The sequence below is a fragment of the Bombus vancouverensis genome, chromosome 7 (genome assembly GCF_051014615.1).
Source record: "Bombus vancouverensis nearcticus chromosome 7, iyBomVanc1_principal, whole genome shotgun sequence".
Taxonomy (NCBI): Eukaryota; Metazoa; Arthropoda; class Insecta; order Hymenoptera; family Apidae; genus Bombus; species Bombus vancouverensis.
Window position 1 is genome coordinate 4,838,532 of NC_134917.1, and position 21,825 is coordinate 4,860,356.

At 41.4% G+C, this 21,825-nt stretch overlaps 2 protein-coding genes across 7 annotated transcripts in view; one reads left to right on the plus strand and one right to left on the minus strand.

The window, feature by feature from the left end:
- LOC117161622 (uncharacterized) overlaps positions 1-3,216 on the plus strand; it is an 83,061-nt gene extending 79,845 nt beyond the window's left edge. For all 6 annotated transcript variants that reach the window (XM_076619880.1, XM_076619879.1, XM_076619881.1 and 3 more), the window contains one exon: positions 2,317-3,216. In XM_076619880.1, the coding sequence (XP_076475995.1) occupies positions 2,317-2,614 (298 nt within the window). In that variant the 3' untranslated portion in view covers positions 2,615-3,216. The remainder of the gene's footprint in view (positions 1-2,316) is intronic.
- Positions 3,217-5,645: 2,429 nt separating this feature from the next.
- LOC143302923 (uncharacterized) lies at positions 5,646-6,146 on the minus strand. The gene has a single exon (XM_076619995.1). The coding sequence runs from the start codon at positions 6,144-6,146 to the stop codon at positions 5,646-5,648; it is 501 nt and encodes a 166-aa protein (XP_076476110.1).
- Between the last annotated feature and the right edge of the window lie 15,679 nt (positions 6,147-21,825).

Genomic DNA, 21,825 nt, shown 5'->3' on the forward strand with positions numbered 1-21,825 from the left:
CATTTGTCAGTGTTTGTTGCCTTTTCGTTCACCTAAATTCACTGCTTTGCACACTTTCACTGAAGCAGAGTTTCTCACGTCGTGCCCAGGCAGAAGTGATCGCGATCCGTGAATGAGATTAAGTCTCAAGGTGGAGATAAATTGAAGATGCGGTGTAGTATTATGTTTAATTAATTTATTTGCACCCCTTAGTATACATGGAAAGAACCACTAGTCAGTTACAATATTGAACGATTGAAGATTGAAAAACTACTGTCGTTCTGTGATGGTTGTGTCTAATGTATGGAACCAGTGGGTTGGTTATTGGCAATTTTAGTTAGGACAGTGTGAGCAACGGTTATTGCTGCTAATTAGATAAGAAAAAGACTGATGGGTAAGGATGGGGCTAGCCGTCCCCAATCAAAAGACGCTCGTGGATGGTATTGCATAGGAAAAATCCGTTTCCTGTGTTTTCTCGTAATGGACAATAACTCTAAGGAATGCTTCAACTCAAAAGATACTTGTGCGGTCTTAAGAACCTTAACTATAATATTGCTAAAATTTTTTATAGGTCCGCAATAAGGATGATTAGACATCTGGTTTATGTAGAGAGTCACGGGACGTAACTAACGGCCACTCCACATCCCGTACACTGATAGTCATATCTCCCTCATATGAAATCCAGAAACAAAATGTCTTTTTATAAATAAACGTCTTCATTAATAGCTGTTTTTAATTCTTCTATTCGGGCATAGTTTGTAATTTATTACTTCAATAGAACGTTAATATTTTTGTTTTGTTTTGCTCCAATCACCAATGTTACATTCACCTACGCCAAATAAAAAGAAATTAATCTTAATGACTCATCTAAATCTATTCATTGTAGGGCTTCACTTTCCTTTGCATTTACATTGCCTTTATATTACCACTAAAATTTATGATTCTTTATTATCACATGTTCTTCGTCTTTTGTATTTGCCGTTAAGTTAAAATAAAATAAATAGTGGGGATTAGTTAGGTCGTGATTATACAGAGAGCGGCGAGCGATAAACGGCAAAATTGACATTTGTGGCGGCAACATTGAGCTCTGCATAAACATCCAGAAAAGGGGGAAAATTATGCCGCTGCTCCCTATTTCTTCCCATAGTCCCACATAGTCCACTCTGGACATGCGTAACAGCATTTTCCCCTCCTCGTGCGCGCAAAAAAATGTATATTTCTACAATACATATGATTATCTTGCCATAAAATCGGCTTACACCTGATTAAAGATTCGATACCAAAATCCAAAATATTTATCGTTACTATCTATTTACCGCTTAGATGCCTACTAAAAGAATAAATATAATGGAATACACAATGGCAAATATCGGCCTTTGCTCTGTTACGTAGTTACTATATAGATTATCTTATATAAATTTATGAGTTTAATTTATTTTCTGCCGCTGTCTTTTCATTTGTCTCGCTACTCTTGCCGCTCGCATTATCAAGCTCGGCTTATCGCCGCTCTGTTTATAATCACGACCTTATCCATAATGAGACAATACGGTATATACTTAACAACATTGCTTCGATTGCTTCAGAAATTCATTAGTTCATCAATGTCCCACTGTATAAGTATATTGTAAATAAAGTTAGTGCAAAAAGTTATAAAACTTTATCGTTTTTCGAGATAAACGGACGAGTTGCAACACAATTCCAGAAATGAAATGCGAGAAAAACAGAATGAAATGCAATAAAAAACATTTTAACCTTGAGTTTAAAGGTCAAAATCAATTCTGCAGTTTACTTTTTTAATAGATCTCTATTAATCTAAGAATGTTAAATCATCATTATAAGCAGTTCTTAGAAAACTAGATAAAGCGATGGAAATGAAGTAGGGTTTGTATTAACCACGCTTTATTCTTTATTTTTATGACAAAACTCTTTATATATAAATGCAGAACAGAATGCGATTAACGACTGTTTAGCTAGGAGACAAAAGATTTAGAACAAAGAAATGTTTTGATTTCGCTCCAATAGATGTCGTTTTTGATACCATGTATTGTTCTAATTCCTTAACATAAACTGTGACAAACATTCTTACACCCTATATAACAAATCAAGAATAATATTACAAAGCAAGAATAGTATTAAAGATTCTAGTATTAATATTGATATGATCATTTTTTGACAAGCTTAATATTGGGTTTTAAAACGATTAATAATGCAGTAAAAGTATGAAAATTAACAATACTTATTTTTACATGTTTCCTTCAGCAATTATGACAATAAAAAAGAAGTATATGAAATGTGTGTAACAATTGAATATTAATACCTAATTTTCATAATTTGTAGATTGTTAACAACATATCGTGCTTTGGAGCGACTTTCACAAAGCGAATTCAATTTAGATCAGTTGGAAGTTGTAGCGAGTGCAGCACAAACAGCCTCTGGAACTACATTGCTGGTCCCTGGAACAACAGGTACTACTGGACCTGCACTATTGGGACAAAAGGAACGAAACCATGCTTTGACCATTAAAGACGTTGAAAGAGAACGTGGAAATCAATTATCCAAATATGAAAGAAATATGATGATCTTTAATTGGCTACATACTCTTGACGATACTGCTATTGTTGACAGTACAGAATAAATTGTCTTAACAGTGCTAGAGGCCGAAAGATTTAACCGGTTAAGATCGTTAAGAATTAAAACTACCCTAAAAAAGTGCAAGGGCCAGAAAATGTTTTATTTTAAATAAAAAAACAGAGAATACACATTGCCGTGTAGAAGGAGATAAAAACGTGTTATGGTGGAAAATATATCCAGAATTCAGAGATGCCGCCCATAAGTGTAGTCGATGGTTTACTAAACTAAGACACACACAGATTTCGCTAAGTAGTTAATGATGGAGAAATATCTAATCGATTATGTAGATCTTTTAACCTCTGATACAGGGTTCTATGTAAATCTGACACTTTTTCCACCGACACCAGATATACATTTGACCTATAACAATTTTGAATGACAACAACTTTAACTGATTGACAGTATTAGCACAGCGAAATAACATTTTCGGTAAAGTCTGGTGTCGGTGAGCTGTTGTCGGTGATTTCAATGGGACTTCTGATATAATAATCTTGGGCGATTATAATTAACCTTTCCACTACGCTTAACATTAACATTTAATTACGATACATGTTATAAAAGTTTGTATCAAAGTATATTAAAATTCAAATTTCTCACAACAAATAACATTGAACAATTATTTACTCTTTTACGATTTAAGGCATTATTTTTATAATACATTAATATACTGAGTATAATTTTACAATCTATGTTTGGAAGTGCACCATTTAAATTTCAAAGAATTCAGCGTGTGACGTCACTTGTACGCACTTACGGGTATCCCAGAACATTATGTAGTGCCAAATTGATGTTGCGGTGTTCAGGAAGTCAAATAGATAAAAAACGTTCCATATGCAAGAATGTTTCATTAAAGAACTATAAGAAATTAAGTATTTGTTGTCTGTTAAGCAGCCATACATATAAGACTGTTGTTTTTGTGATTCTATAGATTTCTCATTGACAAACATATGACTGACATCACTTTTTCAGTTACTATACATATAATTTTGCGAAGCTTCACGGTTATAATCGATAGTTAAAAATTCCTTTTGTTTGCGATATACAAACTTCCATTTATCAAAATAAATTCCTTCGTGTGATGTTGACAAATTACATATTGTTAAAAATGGCATTTTGAATGCGCTCTCACACCGAAATCCCGTTTCTGATTATACTTTATTTTTATTTTATGTAACTTTATAAATAAAGATCAAGTAGTCATCAAATCAAATAAATATCTTTTTTACTCCCAAAAAAATTTCAAATATCTTTTTATAAATTTGAGGTTGATAAATGTCAATATGGTTATTATACTCTATCATATCAGACTTTCGAAAAATAAAAATTTAAAATTGAAAAAGAGATATTAGAGAAAGATTACATATTTTAAAATAATCTATTTACACATTAAAGGACTAATAATTTAATTGGTTAGTAGTACGCAATTAAATATAAGAAATATAGCTACGTAATAGTTTTACACTATACTATATTCTACTACAGAAGACAATAATTATTTAAAAATCCTTTATTAATGTCAATGTTAAAGAAGAAATAAACCAATAATTTCGTCTTTTCCTATACAATACAGATATTCTATACAGAGTGCTGGACTACAGATTTTCCACAATTTAAGGAGTGATTCTTGACGTCGAAATAAAACGAAGATCATGAATAAAAGGAGTTCGTTTCCGGCTTTGTTTTTTAGTCATTGACGATTATAAATCGGCCAAAATATCCCTGCACATTAACAAATCTACTTACACGAATGCACGAGCAGCCAAGCTAAACAGACGTGAGAAACTGTGCTTCAGTGAATGTGCGACAAGTAGTGAATTTAAGTGGTCAAAACGTCAACGAACATTGCAAAATGGTAAAAGCCCAAAAATGCAACAACGAATACCGCCAATCAAAATAACAAAACAAAGATGGAATATACTACATAAATAAAGCTACAAATACACTTTTTTTTTTTATTAACGCAGAGGAAATCCGCACGGACACCAGGTCGCTTCTGGGGAAAAGCGGCGTGGTAGTGCCGGACTCCAACCGACTAAAACCTCCACGATGACCGTCCCGACTGCGATCGAAAGGGGCCCGGGAACCGGTGTGAGCGATACACCCCCCCCCCCCGGGCGTCTAATACCACCGCTTGATGGAGCGGTGTGTCCATTGTCACACCGCGCCTCGTCGCCGGAGCCGCCGTGCCAGGCAGCCCGGTTCTCCTACCGGGCTGCTTTGCGGCCCCGGGGCGCTGAGCTGCCAGCGCCTCACTGAAGCATGTCCATGCTCTCTGCCACGCCCTCGCCGGTCCATCCCTTCAGGGTGAGAGTACCGCACCCTCGCCCTCTACGCGGCCTCTTTTCGAAGAATAACTTGCTCACAGAAGGAGGTCACGGCCCTCCTCCTTCTCTCGCTTACCAACAATGCCTCGAGAATCGTTAGCGACGAGAGGTCCCATCTGATTTCCGCGATGAGGTCGTGGCGCGGCCGCGCCCACGCCGGGCAGTATTCCAGCGTGTGCTGCGCCGAATCCACGCTCGCATCGCAGTGGTGGCAGCGCGCGGTCGCCTCCTTCCCGATTCGGTGCAGATACTCACCGAAGCAGCTGTGTCCGGTGAGCACCTGCGTCACCCTGGAGGTTAGGGGAGGTCCGCCGCCGTCCAACCAAACGTCCCAGTTTGGAAGGACGGCCCCGAGGACCCTTATCCCCGGTGCACCCGCTCTCGTGTCGAGGCTGGCGCGCCATCTGTAGAGCAAAGCTCGCCAAGCCCGAACCCTGACATCGGCGCCCGCCGAGCCCACCCCGCCCGACACACCCCGCCCGACACACCCCGAGTGTGGAGGTAAATCTCGCGACACCTCAGGGCCTGCAATTCGAACGGGGGAATCCCGGCGAGTACCGCCGCTGCCGCCGCCGAAATGGTGCGGAAGGCTCTCACTACCCTGATGGCCACCGTCCTGTGCAGCCTCCTGATCGCTAGGAGACTGCGACGGTTGGTCATCAGGTCCTCCCAACGAACGACCGCCCATCGCGCCGCCAACCGCCACCTCCATCAAGAGGTGTCCGAGAGGGTCTCCTCCGGGGAACCCTCCCAACCGGAAACACGGCGGGATGCGGCAGGGTTTGCCCATGTAAGGTCCACTATGGACTCTCCCCGCCACGCCACGCACGTGCTGGACGACCCCCGATTCATAAGCCGCAGGTCGAGTGCGGTCGCCCAGTCCTGTACATCGCGCCCCCTTCCGAGGACCAGTGACGGGCAGGCGCCCAAACGCCACGCGCAAGCCGCGAGCCCGTCCAGGAAGGAGGCGTATTCTGTGCGGCTGATGTTAGGCGACACGTAGACGGCCACCACTGCCAGGTCGCTCCATTTCACGGCCACAAAGCACCGTCCCCGCTCGATCACCGAGCAGGAGGGGCTCCCCGTGATCCCGGTCCAGAACACGGCGACCGAACCGATCAGATACCCAGCGCCTCGTGATGCGTCGGGAATGCTGTGCGGCTCGGCAACTGCCGCCAGAGCAATCCGCCGCTCCGTCAGGCTCTGGAACATTAAGTCCTGAGCCCGGCGGGAGCGGTTAAGATTGGCACTGCAGGAGCAGTTGTCCTCCTCCTATTCTTCCGCTCAGGTCGGGGAAGGCTCCGTCTCCATAGCCTCCTCTGGGCAGTTCCCCTCACAATCGTTGTGTCCGACTTCTCTGTCTTCTCTTCTGTCCTTCATGGGGTCAGTTGACGGCGGTATTGTTTCCTTCCTCTTCACCGCGTCCCCGCCGTTGCCTGGAGTGGTCTTTGTTTTCTGTGCGGTCCTCCTCTTACGGGCAGGCGGTTTGCATGCCGGTGACCCCATACGGTGCGACGCTACTACAGAACTAGGCTCCCTTATTACTATGGACGAATCTGTTGCCGCGAGAGATAGAACTTCCCCACCATGCGTTCCAATTCGAACAAAAGCAGACAACCATCCCTCTTATGAAGCCTGTCTACCGCAATTCGCCTCTCCGAGCTTACGGGCTAAAGACGCGATAGCATGTATTCCGCAATTAAACGGCGAAGACGATATCGGAGTAGAAGAATTCATACGCGAAGTACGTGAATTACGAGCCATGTGTAGCGAACCCACGCTACTACTAAAAATGATCAAAATCGGGAAAATCACGGGTAAAGTCGCAATGGCCATCCGCAATATACCGATAAACGAATACGGACACCTGTACGATGCCCTACGACGAAACGTAGCCACTCAAGATTCCGTTAGAGAACAACAAGACCAGCTGCGCGAAACGAGACAGCGTCACGACGAAAGTGTGCAAAGTTATATCATCAGGTTCCGCAGAGCACTCAATAAGCTACAATACAGTATAACGAACGAATACTGTGACGAAATTACTAGACGAGCTATGAACGACAGGATTTTAAGAGACTCCGTAATCGATTTTATTCGAGGCCTGAAAAGCGAAATAGGACAATTACTACTCGCCAATCCACTATACAATATTCTTGAAGCCGAAAAGAAAGCCACCAACATCGAGCGATTCTTCAGGGAAGATCGAAATCGACGATCAAAACCAATGGAACGATTACGACTTCCTGAGCAGCAACGACTAACAACCAATAATCCCAATCCAATCATTAGAAAACCAACTCCAACACCCAATCCAATGCCAAGAAGCTTCCGACAAACCGAACAAATACCACTTGCCCAAAGGACACAATTAAAATGCTTCAAATGCAATCAGATCGGACATGTCTCCAGTCAACGTAGAAATTTTCGAACACCCAGCCAATTTCCGAGACCACCAGCAGTCCACAATCTCGAGACACACAAGGAAGAAATAGAGAAACCAACACACCAGACTTACGAATTAACGCCACAACAGGAAGACTACCCACAGTACTTTTACGATCCGACGGACAACGACATAAATTCCTCATTGACAGCGGAGCAGGAATTAACATACTCAAGCGAAGATGCGTATTACGACGAAAAAGAACGAAAATTCTCGATGGGACACTCTAAATTTAAAACGAACTTTTTAACGAACACGCCTTGATAAAACTATTTGGCAAAACTCTAGAATTCTTTGTGGTAGAAGACAACTTTCCAATTATAGAAGACGGCATACTCGGTTTACTAGCCCTATCTAAATTCAAATTTGAACTCTCAAATCAACAATTAAAACTTGACAATAATATACTTTTATTGCAACAGGAAAACGACGTACCTCCAAAACAAGCAGTGTCAAAAACAGTCTACCTGGAAGGATAACCGACAACGATATGCTTTATCAATGGTAGTGAGTGCCCAGCCAAAATGACTAATTTTATCGAAAATTCAAACATGTACGATCAAGTCTCCACGTTTAAAGATTTAGTCAGACTTTCGCATATAGAGAAAACTCTCCGTGAACCAATCGAAAAGATATTGCTGTTTTACCTCGACGTATTCAATCTAGAGACGACTTATTACCATGCACTAACCTTACTAAACACACAATAACGTTAAAAGAAAATAAAATCATTAACACAAAATCTTACTGGCCGCCTGAATGCCACAAAGAAGAAATCAAACGACAAATGGACGAAATGCTACAAAAGAACATCATAGAACCATCTGATTCTCCTTACAATTCACCAGTCTGGGTAGTACCAAAAAAGGCAGACGCCGTAGGGAAACAGGAATGACGAATTGTAATAGACTTCAGAAAAATAAACGAACTAACTTACCAGGACGCATATCCATTACCTGACATAGACGACATACTATCCCAACTAGGCAACGCAAAATTCTTCTCAGCCCTCGATTTATCCTCGGGATTCCACCAAATCCCAATGGACACAGACTCCAAAAAGTACATAGCATTCTCCACACCACAAGGACACTACCACTACAATAGAATGCCATTCGGTTTAAAGAATGCACCTGCAACATTTCAACGCATGATGGATACCGCGCTAAGAGGACTCATAAATAAACATTGCTTCGTATATTTAGACGACATTATAATATTCGGACAGTCGATTGAAGAGCACAATGGCAACCTCGCGATAGTATTGCAACGCTTACGCGAACTCGGACTCAAAATACAGCTGGACAAATGCGAATTTCTCAAACCAGAATTAGAATATCTCGGACATATAGTAACCGCCGAAGGTATAAAGCCAAATTCCAAAAAATTAGAAGCCGTTAGCAATTTCAAACAGCCACGTAATCCCACAGACATCACATCGTTCTTAGGACTAGCAGGCTATTACCGCAAGTTCATCAGAAACTTTTCTAAAATCGCGAAACCATTAACCAAACTTACAAAAAAGGAGACACCATTTCATTGGACGGATAAAACCCAGGAAGCATTCCAGACATTAAAAGACAGACTCTGTTTATCACCCGTACTAAAATTCCCAGACTTTGCGAAACAATTCACATTAATGACTGACGCCAGTAACGAAGGTATAGGTGCGATCTTATCACAGGACGGGCATCCATGTTGTTATATCTCGCGAACTCTAAACCCACCGGAACGAAATTATTCCACTACAGAAAAAGAACTTTTAGCAATAGTATGGGCCGTAAAACGCCTTCAACAATATCTGTTAGGGCGGAAATTCCTCATCCGAACCGATCACCAAGCACTAAAATGGCTACAGAATTGCAAAGATCCCTCATCACGCTTGATGAGATGGCGATTAAAACTAGGAGAATACGAATACGACATAGAATATACGAAAGGAAAAGATGCACTGCAGCCGACGCACTATCTAGAATACATGTTCTGACCAGACGACGCGAAAATTTGAACATAGAACTCGATAAAAAATATCACGATTGGGAAAAATCTACCGACGCGTTACCCAAAATTCTCAAAATGACTCCGAACCGTAAATATTTCTATCAATTATCCAAAACAGAGCTAGGAAATTACGACAGAATCGAATGGTTAACTAAATTAAACGAAATTATTCACGAGAAGAGAGGTATAGGCGACGACAGTTTCACAGAGACTGAGAAGAACGCGATCAAACGAATTTTATTATTCCTGAACGACACCGTAAAAGAATTAAATTTTGCATGGGAACCAATCGAAACATATAGCGACGAAGAAATAGACGAATTATTAAAAGAAAATCACGATTTAGTAGGACACCCCGGTATACAAAAGACATACGACCGCATTCGTGAACGGCACAGAGTACCAGATTTGATGAAACGCATAAAACAACATATAGAATCATGCGACACCTGCCAAACATCTAAATCTACACGTATCAGACCGAAGAACCTTGTATCATCGACACACCCCTCGAACCAAACGATAAAATTGCTATGGACTTATTAGGCCCACTGTAAAAGACGAAGAAAGGCAATCAGTACATTCTATCCATACACGACGAACTGACAAAATACTTAATACTCGTACCACTAAAAACTCAGCAAACAGAAACAATTTGGAACGCACTCTTCAATCATTTACATTTTTTCCGCTCCAAAAAAGATATTAACTGACTGCGGACAGAATTTTATATCTAGTTTAATGCAACAGTACGAAGACGCGTTCAAAATCAAACATATCAAAACAACATCCCTCCACCCACAAAGTAACGGATCTTTAGAACGGACACACGCAGTAGTAAGAGACATGTTAAAATCGATACAGCGAAATTCGGATGAAGAATGGGACGATCAACTTAACTTTGTATGCCTTGCATATAACACAATGATACACGACTCTACTGGTTACACGCCATTCGAACTCACATTCGGACACCAAGCTAATCTTCCCTCCACAATATCCAAGAATCCCCAACGCACATACATAGACGAAGTCACGTTCCGCAAAAAGGAATGGGACTCTAGACTCCGACACGCTCGCGAAGCATTGATCAAAAGTAAACAGCGACATCAGCGCGATCAGAGACGTAAAATTATAAAACCTCAATTAGTTTTCAAAGAAGGAGACTCCGTTTTAATACATAACGATCATAAAAGGCATAAACTTGATGTGGAATGGTTAGGACCATACACGATTGATAAAGTATGTACTCCATACTATCTGATTCAAGACAAAAAGATACACGGTAATCGTTTAAAACCTTACTTTCCAGGTCGACGCTCCTCTTTGCCGGAATAGTATCCGCGCAAATAAATATTACACCATTAGAAGGAAACTCTGTATTCGTAGAAAACATAGGAAAAGGATATTTATACAGCGACACTGCCAATGTAATAGTAGGATTAGACACTAGCGACATATACGAACAGATAAGCGCAATAGAATCATATAAATTAACAATAGACTCACGTACAATCAGCAAACAATACGTCGAAGAGTTAGGCGGATTACAAAATCGCATCAATAACCTAAAACAACTCGCAAAACACTTGAAAGCGTTAACACATACCCGGAGCACACGAGGTTTGCTTAACATCATAGGTTCCGTATCGAAAAGTCTGTTCGGGACTCTCGACGATGATGATCTTACGCTCATAAACAAAAATATGGACAAACTATTCGATGATAATAATAAAATCAAGACCATAATAGCTAATCAAACAGCACTTATTAGAAAAATTGTAAACTCAGAAAACCTAAACCACTTAGAGAGATCATATAGTGATATATTAAAATTACAACAGCAGGCAAATATCGATAGATCTATGCTTAAGATGATCATGAAAGTCGACACCGCGATGCAAACTTTACACTTCCAATTAGATGAAATACTTAACGTCATGATATTAGGCAAACAAGGAATAATTAGTCCACAAATACTTGACCCCAATGAATTCATAGAAAATTACGCCAAGGCAATAGGTAGCCAGATGTACAACACCGCGATCTCTGCCAAAACCGAACATTTTCAATTCATACTCGACATCAGTGATCTTGAAATCTTCACAATAGATGACAAAATATTTTTCAAAATCATAGTACCTTTAGTCTCTACCACAGAATGGAACATATTACAGGTATATTCTATTCCGAGTAAAAGAAATGGAGTATTTTTGGCTCCAATAGTCGAACATCAGATATATTTAACCTCAGGCCTTTCATTTATAAACGCTGATATCGAGTATTTCAACAAACTTTGTAAGAATCGAGCCGGAACCACTATATGCAAACAAACACTACCAATCTATGACAGAAACTCAAGAACCGATTGTCGCAGCGAAATAATAAATTTCAAACCACACATTGAACATTGTCAAATAACTGTACTTAAGAGACATTAGCTTTATACCGCTCAAAACTAGCAACTGTTACATTGCGATACCAGCAAATCCGATAGAAATAGACACAATTTACCAAATGAAACATACCTTACAAAACTTGACAAGCCTTCCATCATAAGAGCCAACACTTCTTGCGATATATTGTACAAAGATGAACACATGCGTATAGGCGAAACAAGAAAACGAAGTCAAATACGAAATCAAAACAAAAACCCTAGCGCTCAAAACAAACGATAGTTTCACTCATATGTTAGATAAACTCGAGCGAGCACCGAAGATAATAGATAATTTACAAGGCTATAAAACAACGATCGATAAAATAGGCGACGAGATAGAAACTCTTAATTTCGAACATAGAATCAAAAATATACAGTATTGGAGACTAACCACGCTCCAGATATTAGGGTACATAGCATTAGACATACTAGGTATATATGGATTAAACAAAATAGCGGTATTCAAATGCACCAGGAAATGTATACCGAACAAATTATGTATCAATCTATTTTGCTGCCGAAATGAAACCGTAATCAACAGCCACAATACGACAGCCCCACCAGTACCACTCACCCTGGCCTCAACACCCAACATCTATATTCCAACCAACACATACCACTTAGATGAAGAGGAGGAATCAGCTGTAATTTTCAAGCCACGTCGAGTCCGATTCCACAAAAATCTTCTGAAGAAAACTTGAGGGACCAAGTTCAATCTAAGAAGGGGGGAATGTCACAGGTAAAATTCGAGCAGCCATATGATAAACCAAAATTCCAAGCGCCTTATCACGTGTGACCGTCCAGTCAGCACCCGTTCTCAGCCGCCTGGGTGGCATTCGGTCACTCCAGCCGTTCTCCGAAATATATGATAAGTACAAACAAAGCCTTCTCCAACTCCAACGAATAAAAGAATATAAATGCTCCCTTCAAACTCATCCGGTCAGTCTAAACAAATTCTTAACTAATCCAAGTATCGAAAGTGTATCATCACGAACCGAAAATAATATTGTATAAATTGATGTATAAATTGTCCCGCCCACTAGCATTGCGTCTTTTGCCAGCCCCGATGGCTCTGAGTCCATCGCCGGTACCCGCTCCTCGCATGGGTTCCATTCCCGTACGAGGGTGCACCGGGGGCCTCCGCGAAAGTCCTGGGTCCCGTTCCGTCGCATCCGAAAGCTACAAATACACTAAGCCGGCAACAACCAATTAACAAAGAACAGGAAAGATCAGCTTTAGCTTATAAAAGAAAACTTGCTAATGAAAACTGAAAGATAGTAACAGATCACAAAAAGCGTAAAATAATACCAGGTACAAGCGCTGCAAAAATTTCATATACAGAAAAGTAACAATACAAGCAAAAGCTACAATACGTTTCACTCCGAAACCCTTTCAGCTCACTGGTAGAAGATGTGGATACGGAAACAAAAGAAAAAAACATAACACGCATCATTAAACCATAACAGATCTACATAGATGCCCAAATAATAGATCCCCTAATCGATTTATTGAACAATACTGCTGGAAAAGAAAACTACGGTATAAAGCAATTAAAACTAGAACAAGTAAAAATACAAACAAAAACTCCAGAAATCTTTAGAAAAGTGACGCAAGCATTAAAGGAGAAAAACGTTGGGTATCATACATACCAGCTCAAAACAGAAAAAAGCTACAAAATAGTAATTAGAGGTCTACACCAAAGGACAAACACAAAAAATATATGTGAGGAATAAGTAAAAATGGGACACTCAACAAGAACAATAAATAATATAAACAGGTATGATACGAAATAGCCATTGCCGCTGTTTCTAATAGAATTTAAACCCAAAGCTAACAGCAATGAAATCTTTGACATTAAAAAAATCCTAAGCACAATAGTAACAATTGAGCCATCTCGTTATAAGAAGGACATACTGCAATGCATACGGTGTCAACAATACACACAAGACACAAAAGACTATTGCAACAGAAACCCGGCGTGTGTCAAATGTGCAGAAAAGCACCTAAGAGCAAAGTGCCTATACACAGGAAAGATAAACGAAGTAAAATGCTATAACTGTAATGGAAACCACCCAGCAAGCTATAAAGAATGCGAAGTCAGAAAACAACTACAACGAAAACTGTTTCCATCGCTTCGAAGCAGAACATACAGCAACCATCCCTCACAACAAGAAATTGCAGAACCAGAGCCAACACCAAATGTACAGAACGTATCGAACACTAGCCATAGAAGCATCAGCACCTTTGGCAGCCGAAGTTATGCACAAATAACTAATCAAACCACCCTTAAACAATCAAAACCAAAACAACAACAATAACGACGCTACAGAAATCAAGGAACTCCTCAAGCAATCCATCAAAAACACTGAAATGATAAGAAAAATGATAAGTGAGCAAAATGCAGTACTCAGGCAACAAACACAACAAATTACAGTCATGCTACAACTACTTACAAACATGTTAAGTAAAAAATAGAAATGGACACGCTGAAAATAGCAGCTTGGAACTGCAATACCCTTCAACAAGAGGCCTTCGAAACTAAAACATTTCTGTACAACAATAATATTGACATATTACTTGTTTCAGAAACACATTTCACTTCAATAAGCTATATGAAAATACCATATTACACAATCTATGATACCAACACCCCTCAGGAAAAGCACACGGAGGGGCCGCAGTGATAATAAGAAACGATATCAAACACCACTTACATAATCAAATTAGTCAGGAACACGTTCAAGCATCCACCATTACAATACAAACTAATGGCAATTACTTCTAGATATCAGCAATATATGCACCACCGCGACACAAAATGACATTACAAAAATGGGAACAGTATTTTCAATTCTTAGGTGACAAATTCATCGCAGCAGGAGATTTCAATGCAAAGCACACGCTATGGGGCTCAAGAATTAACACACCTCGAGGTGCAATATTAGAACAATATATTGGAGCTAGTATTCTCAACATACTATCCACAGGAAGACCAACATACTGGCCGACAGATCTAAACAAAAATCCTGACTTGCTTGATTTTGCAGTTATAAAAGGACTAAACGCAAACAAATTAAAAATAACACCCGTCTTGAGCTTAGCTCTGATCATACACCGATAATAATAGAATATACAAGCAGACCAATACTTTATATCAAATTAGAGTCGCTTTGCGATAAAAATACCAAATGGCAAACATTTAAAGAACTAATCGTAAACAAAATCAACTGCAATATTCCACTAGAAACACCCGAACACAGGCAATAACAACATTGACATAAATTATACAAGAAGCAGCATGGGCAACTACTAATTATGAACCAAACAACAGGCAAACAAAAATAATTCCAACAGACATCCTTCACAAAATCAGAGAAAAAAGGAAAGCGAAAGCAAAATGAGCACGGGGAAAGCAGAACACGCGAAAACAAAAAGTACCTAAACAAACTCGTAAAGGAAATAAAAAGTAAAATAAAAAATCATAATAATAACGAATTCTCAAAATTCATAGAGACACTCTGCGTGCGAGAATGTCAACTACTCTCTATGGAAAGCCACGAACAGAATAAAGAAGTCAATAAAACTAATCTTAGCAATCAGAAAAGCAGACAACTCATGGGCCAAAAGCAACGAAGAGCAAGCTGCAAAACTTTGCAACTACCTTTGTAATACATTTATTCCATATAATATTCACAGCAGTAAAACCAAATGTCATTCAGACGAAAATGCGCAAAATACTAGTACTCCAACTGACAAGCACTACACCATACCTAATACAACAGCACAAGAAATTAGAATTCCCCCAAAATTAGAAAAAAACCTTCTCCAGAAGCAATACGTTTAATCACAATAATATTCAATGCAATTTTAAGAATCTGATACTTTCCTAATCTATGGAAGCTAACACAGATCATAATGTTACCTAAGCCAGGCAAAAACTCACACCAAACTGTACCTTACAGACCAATATCACTACTTCTTATGTTTTCCAAAATACTAAAGAAAGTATTATGCGATCGCCTAAAACCAACAACAGAGGAAGAAAAATTAATACCAGATCACCAATTTAGATTCAGAAATAAACACTCCACGATAAAGCAAATGCATAGGCTCGTCCACGAAATTTTACTAGCAATAGAAAAGAAACAATACTGTACAACCCTCTTCATGGACATCGAGAAAGCATTTGACAAAGTGAACCATGAAAGCCTCTGACAAACAATCAAACAACATTTCCCGAAGCAAATCGACCACTTACTTAAATCATACCTAAGCAACAGAGCCTTTGTAGTAAAAATAAAGAATGTATATTCTGAAGTAAAAGACATGAAGACGGGTACTGCAAGGAAGCGTCTTAGGACCAATATTTTCTTTTATTATTATTTAATTTGTACTTTACAATTCGTCCAGGTGGACATTTGGTACATTTTTCTAACTTAATAAGACCAATATTACACGCACTATACACAGTCGACGTACCAACAACTACCAACAGCAAAATACTGACATTCGCGGACGACACGTCTGTACTAGTCAGGCACACTAATCTAGAAACAGCAGTCACATTATTACAAGAGCGTATCATAAAAATAGGAAAATGGCTACAAGGTAAACAAATAAAAGCAAACCTCAGTAAATGCAACCATATTACATTTACACTACGAAAATGGAAACCATCAAATATCCAATCAGACACATGTACTGGTTAACTAGTTGAAATTCTAAACTCAGCGTAGAAAATAAACCAAAAATTTACAAGGCGATCATAATGTCAGTTTAGACGTGCGGGATACCACTATGGGGGACAGCAGCAATGAGCCACATAAATAAACTAGAGTCGCTACAATCGAAGATACTGAGAACAATAGTCAACGCCCTATGGTATGTCAGAAACGAGGATATACGCAAAGACTTAAAAATACCAACGGTCAAAGAAGAAATCAGCATGTACGCAGAAAAATACAAGGAAAGAACGGCAACACATTCAAACCAACTGCTGAACCAGTTGCTGAAGCGAGCAAAACTGTCATAGAAAGAAGACTAAAAAGAAATCACCCCACTGACCTCACCAAAGAAATAAAATTATCAAACTTGAAAATGGTATCCTGCTGGGGGTAGCCATCTACATGTTATTTAGCAATTAAGTTAAAAAAATTTACCGAATGTCCAGCTGGACAAATTGTAAAGTACAAGTTAAATAATAAAAAAGAAAAACGGTTCGCGATATCAACCGATCGGTTGCAATCTGACTGATCGCCAATTAGTTGAGAACTCGCATCAGTCAGTGCTCTGATTTTACAGGTAAAAGTTTTACATTTTTACAAAAACAATGATTAATAATGATGGAAAATTTACTACGAGTAAAATATAACTGAACAATTTTAAACATCGATATGGAATTTACCAAAGTACTCATTCAAATAGAAAAGCTATCTGCCGGCCATGCAGCAGTTAGACGATATAAAGAGATAAGTCTGTACCAATTGTTACCAATTGTCCAAAACTTTGCTATCAAAACTAAAGAAGAAAACTTCAGTTTATGAAAAAGGAGAAAAGAATGCAATACTTTCGCGTATACTACGACTTAGAAGATTATAAGCTCTACCTTCTTGTAATTGGTTATTCAATAAATCCAAAAGCATTTACACATGTTAGTGGCAATATTCTACCATGTAGATATATACTACTTAAAGTAAAACGGCTTAGATAATCATTTTCATATCTCGGAATCAATTTCATATCAACTTTGTAGTATTCATAACAAAATTTTTAAAGAACAAAAATATTCGTTTGAGGACTGTGTTATTAATAGGTCCATGTAATGTAATGGATCATCCCTCCTAGCAAATAATAAGTTCCGTTCAAACAAAATTGAGGTAATATTTTTATCTTCACATGTGACACCGATTTTGCTCGTCAAATTGTTCTAAAGGTATTGAAGAGGAATTATAAATGATTCTTGTTACTATATGTTCTATCACAGTAAAATGTAAGTTGATGTCAGTTAACATTACAGGAGCCGACATATGATCGCTAATATTTTCAATACATTCAAATACATATTGGCAATAGTATTAATCCTACGCATTCGATATTGTAGGATTAAGATTTATGACAATTTTAATATTTTAACATCCACGTATCAATATTGCTAAGCAAAGATATTAATAATAATATTGATTACGTGCGATCAAAGTTCAATATTATTAATCAATATTCATAGCGCAAACTTGAAGCAGGGATTTCAAGCAGAATTGAGCAGTAACTGATTGTCATATAACCACTTCCGTAATCGATTATTAAATGTAATCATAGTAACTGTAATAATTACTCAATTAATTATTGATTAACCATGTAGGAAAGGGGGCCTCAACTTCAATAACCTTGATCTCGATATATGTTATTGTGGAGAATGTCTTGAGTCCACATTCACTTTGCCGAACCGTGGAACGATCGTGTTCAAAAGTTATGACAAAAAGAAAGTAGTATTTATTACATTAAATTTACTTCGAAATAAGAGATTAAAAATAAAGTTGCATATACATTTGTGTAGGTTTGCGATTCTAACAATTTTACGGTATGTTTAGGTTAGTTTAGTAGGTTAGATCCTATGAGTTCAGTGTTCCCAGGGCTTCTGCGTCGCACCTGAAGACGACTACCATGAGAGATTTAATGGGAAAGAATTCTACGCTATTCTGCATCCTCTTTCCAGGGGCTATGAAGGCTATCTTTCGAAGATTTCCTTCGCGGTAAAAGAGAGGAAAATTTCATGGGATGGATAGGGGGAACAGAATCCCTAAATTCATCTAAAAATCCAACCTAAACACTCTTTTCCGCATAATTACCAATCATTCTTCAAATAAATCAGTGATCATGAATAACTTTTGTAGTTTTTAATCATAAGTCAATAATTGTTAAGCAATTCAGTGATTAATTTATGCATAGTTTATAAACTTAATTGTTCGATTCAATAGAAGTGATTGATATTCTTGATATCCATTCTAGCATATAATCTTAATCTAGCATATAATTTTTTTTCTAAAACTGGAGAATTCGGACAAGGAAGGTAACCAGAGTGCCTGTGAAAGAAAAGCGGATGTAGGAACTAACGAAATACGGTCTGGAAGTACGTTAAAGGCGAAATTAATCCGAGTGTGAGGTTATGATGGTGAGGTTGCCATATTAGGACGCGTGACAACAGCGCCGCTACATGAGCTACTCGAGGAACTACACGGACGCAGCCATATTGGCAAGCGCGCCGAAAGCGCGCCGCGCGGGCCTTTCGAAAGTGGCAGTGACTGGTGAAGTGATAAGAGCGGAACAAGTGGTCATTTTTGCGCGCCCAATGGGGAAAAAGGACGCAACTGCGGGGAAAAATAAGGGGGTAGGGACAACCGTGAGAGGAGGGGGTGAAGTGGAGTTCGCTGCTGAGCCGACACACGTCAGCACCAGAAGCATGAAGAAGGCGGTCCCTCCTAAGGTGGGGTTGTCCTACTCCACACTAAGCGCGGGGAACCTACGGACGGAAGAAACGACGGAGGAAGAGACCCCGCCGGCGAAGCGCCCCACGCGAAGAAAAGAAAGGCCGGCGGATCCCCGAGCTCCCTACGGACCTAGCCGAAGAGATGCGAACATCTACTACGGCGGACAAAGGAGCGAAACTGATCCGTCGAGCCTCTGAGGTGACCAAGCTTGCCGAGACAGCTCGCAACCACAGGGCACACTGGGGAAAACGCTGAAAGAAACGGCGAGGACCATTGCTGCTGGCGTAACAGAGATGGTGTGAAAAATGGACCCCGCCTCTGGCGCCCTCGCTATAATGGAAGGACGCATATCGACACTAGAGGCGGATAACGAGGCACTCCGAAAGGAGCTGGACTCGCGCCACACCGCAGAGAAGAGCTGTGAGACAACGCGTCTCGTCGCAATCGAACGCAAGATGGAGGAGCTAGGACCTTCGTTGCTCCGGTTGATGGAAGAACGCCTTCAAAATATAGAAAGAAGGAAAGAAAAGGAGGTCGTCCCCGACGAGAACACGAGAAGGATAGAACCTGGAGTTCCAAACACTCCAGCGACAAAGGGGTCAAGCGGCTGCCATGAAATGGCAGACCTCGAAAGAAAAAATAAAAGGAAAAAGGAGACAGAGAAGAAACAACCGGCGAAGCTAACTCCTGGGACAGGGGCGAAGAGCCCGAGGGTAGCCCCAGAGGGAGGATCGGAGAACGCGCGAAAAGGGGGAGACAAACTGCCTCCCCCACATGCACCACGAACATCGGCGGTTACGATCACACTGAGGGATAAATCGAGCCAATCCTACGCGGAGGTGTTGGCCGCAGCTAGGGCAGCGTCTCCCTGGCCGAGGTCGGCACCAACGTGGTGAAGATGCGCAAAACCATTACCGGAGGCGTCGTTCTAGAGGTCCCCGAGGACCAGAAGAGGGAAAAGGCCGCAGCGCTCGCAGCACGGCTGACCGGGCCTTGGATCCGAACAAGGTCCGCGTGGCGACACCCTTCCGAGCTGCGGAAGCAGGGGTGACTAAGATAGATATATCGGCCACTAAGGAGGAAATCAAGAACACACTGGCGAAGGAGAGCGGCTGTAAGGCGGAGGACATCCGACTGGGAGAAATCCGCCTCGCTCGAAACGGCCTTGGATCTGTGTGGATACGAAGCCCGGCCGGTGCAGTGAGGAAACTGGCTCAGGCTGGCAAGATCGCCACAGGTTGGTCGACAGCGAAGGTCGAAGCCATCGAGCGAAGATCTTTACAGTGCTACAGGTGCCTGGAGATTGGGCACGTAGGCAAGACCTGCATCTCCAAGGAGGACAAGGGGCTGTGCTATAGATGCGGCAAACCAGGACACCAAGCTAAAGCATGCACTGCCGCGAGCCCGAAATGCCTGCTCTGCAAGGCGCTCGGAGCACCATCTGTACACAGGATGGAGGGACTTCCCCCCCCCCCCCCGAAGAATCGAGTAAGAGCACCACCCGCGCATCCACAGCCACAAGTGGCAACAAAAAAGGCTCGCCGTCGCAAGGCGATCCTAAATCTGTGAACAAGGAAGCTGGCGCGGAGGAAGCCATGGAAGTGACGACACTAGGTGGTTGAAAAATGCGCATCCTCCAGACAAACCTGGGAAGGTCAAGACGAGCGCAAGGCCTGCTCTACCAAACCATTCGGGAGAGCACGGTCACCCTAGCGGTGGTGGCCGAATCATACAGAGTTCTGGATGCTCCGGAATGGACCGAAAATACGGACGAAATGGTTGCTGTCACCTGGAAATCAACGCCGGGGGCGTTCGCCCACGGAGCCCCGCTGGAGCGTGGCAACGGATACGTCGCCGTCGAGTGGGCAGGGATAGTGGTGGTGGGAGTGTACGTGTGACCCAATAGCGGATGGACTTCATGTGAGGAATTCCTGGACGGAGTTGGCGACTGCGTCAGGCGACGACTTCCCCGGCAAGTGCTCGTCCTGGGAGATCTCAACGCGCACTCCACGGAATGGGGGGCCAGGATCAATGCGCGCGACCGCGCGCTGTCAGACTGGGCCACGGGGCTTGGACTCCTGTTGGTGAACAGGGGCTCGACCACTATCTGCGTGGCGTGGAGAGTGAGCTCCATCGTCGACATTACATGCGCCTCCCCCGATGCATTCAGGCGGATTTCACGCTGGAGAGTGGCCGAGGTGCTCGATTCCCTTTCGGACCACCTCTACATTCATGGAGGTGAAGGACACACCTGGACCTGGAACGGCGACTGCGGGCGATGATCGCGGCCCACTGAGAGGAGGACGTGCGCGCCCACCGCCAAGATGGAGGGTAAAGGAGTTGCACGGAAATCTACTCCGGGCGGCCGTTATAGCAACAGCTTGGAGCTGGGAGGCCTCAACGACGATAACCGAAACAGGCGTGGAAGAGGAGGCTGAGAACCTTTGCCTAGCCATGACAGCAATTTGCGACGCATCCATGCCACGAGTCACACCGAGCACGGTGCGGAGCAGAGCAGTCTAC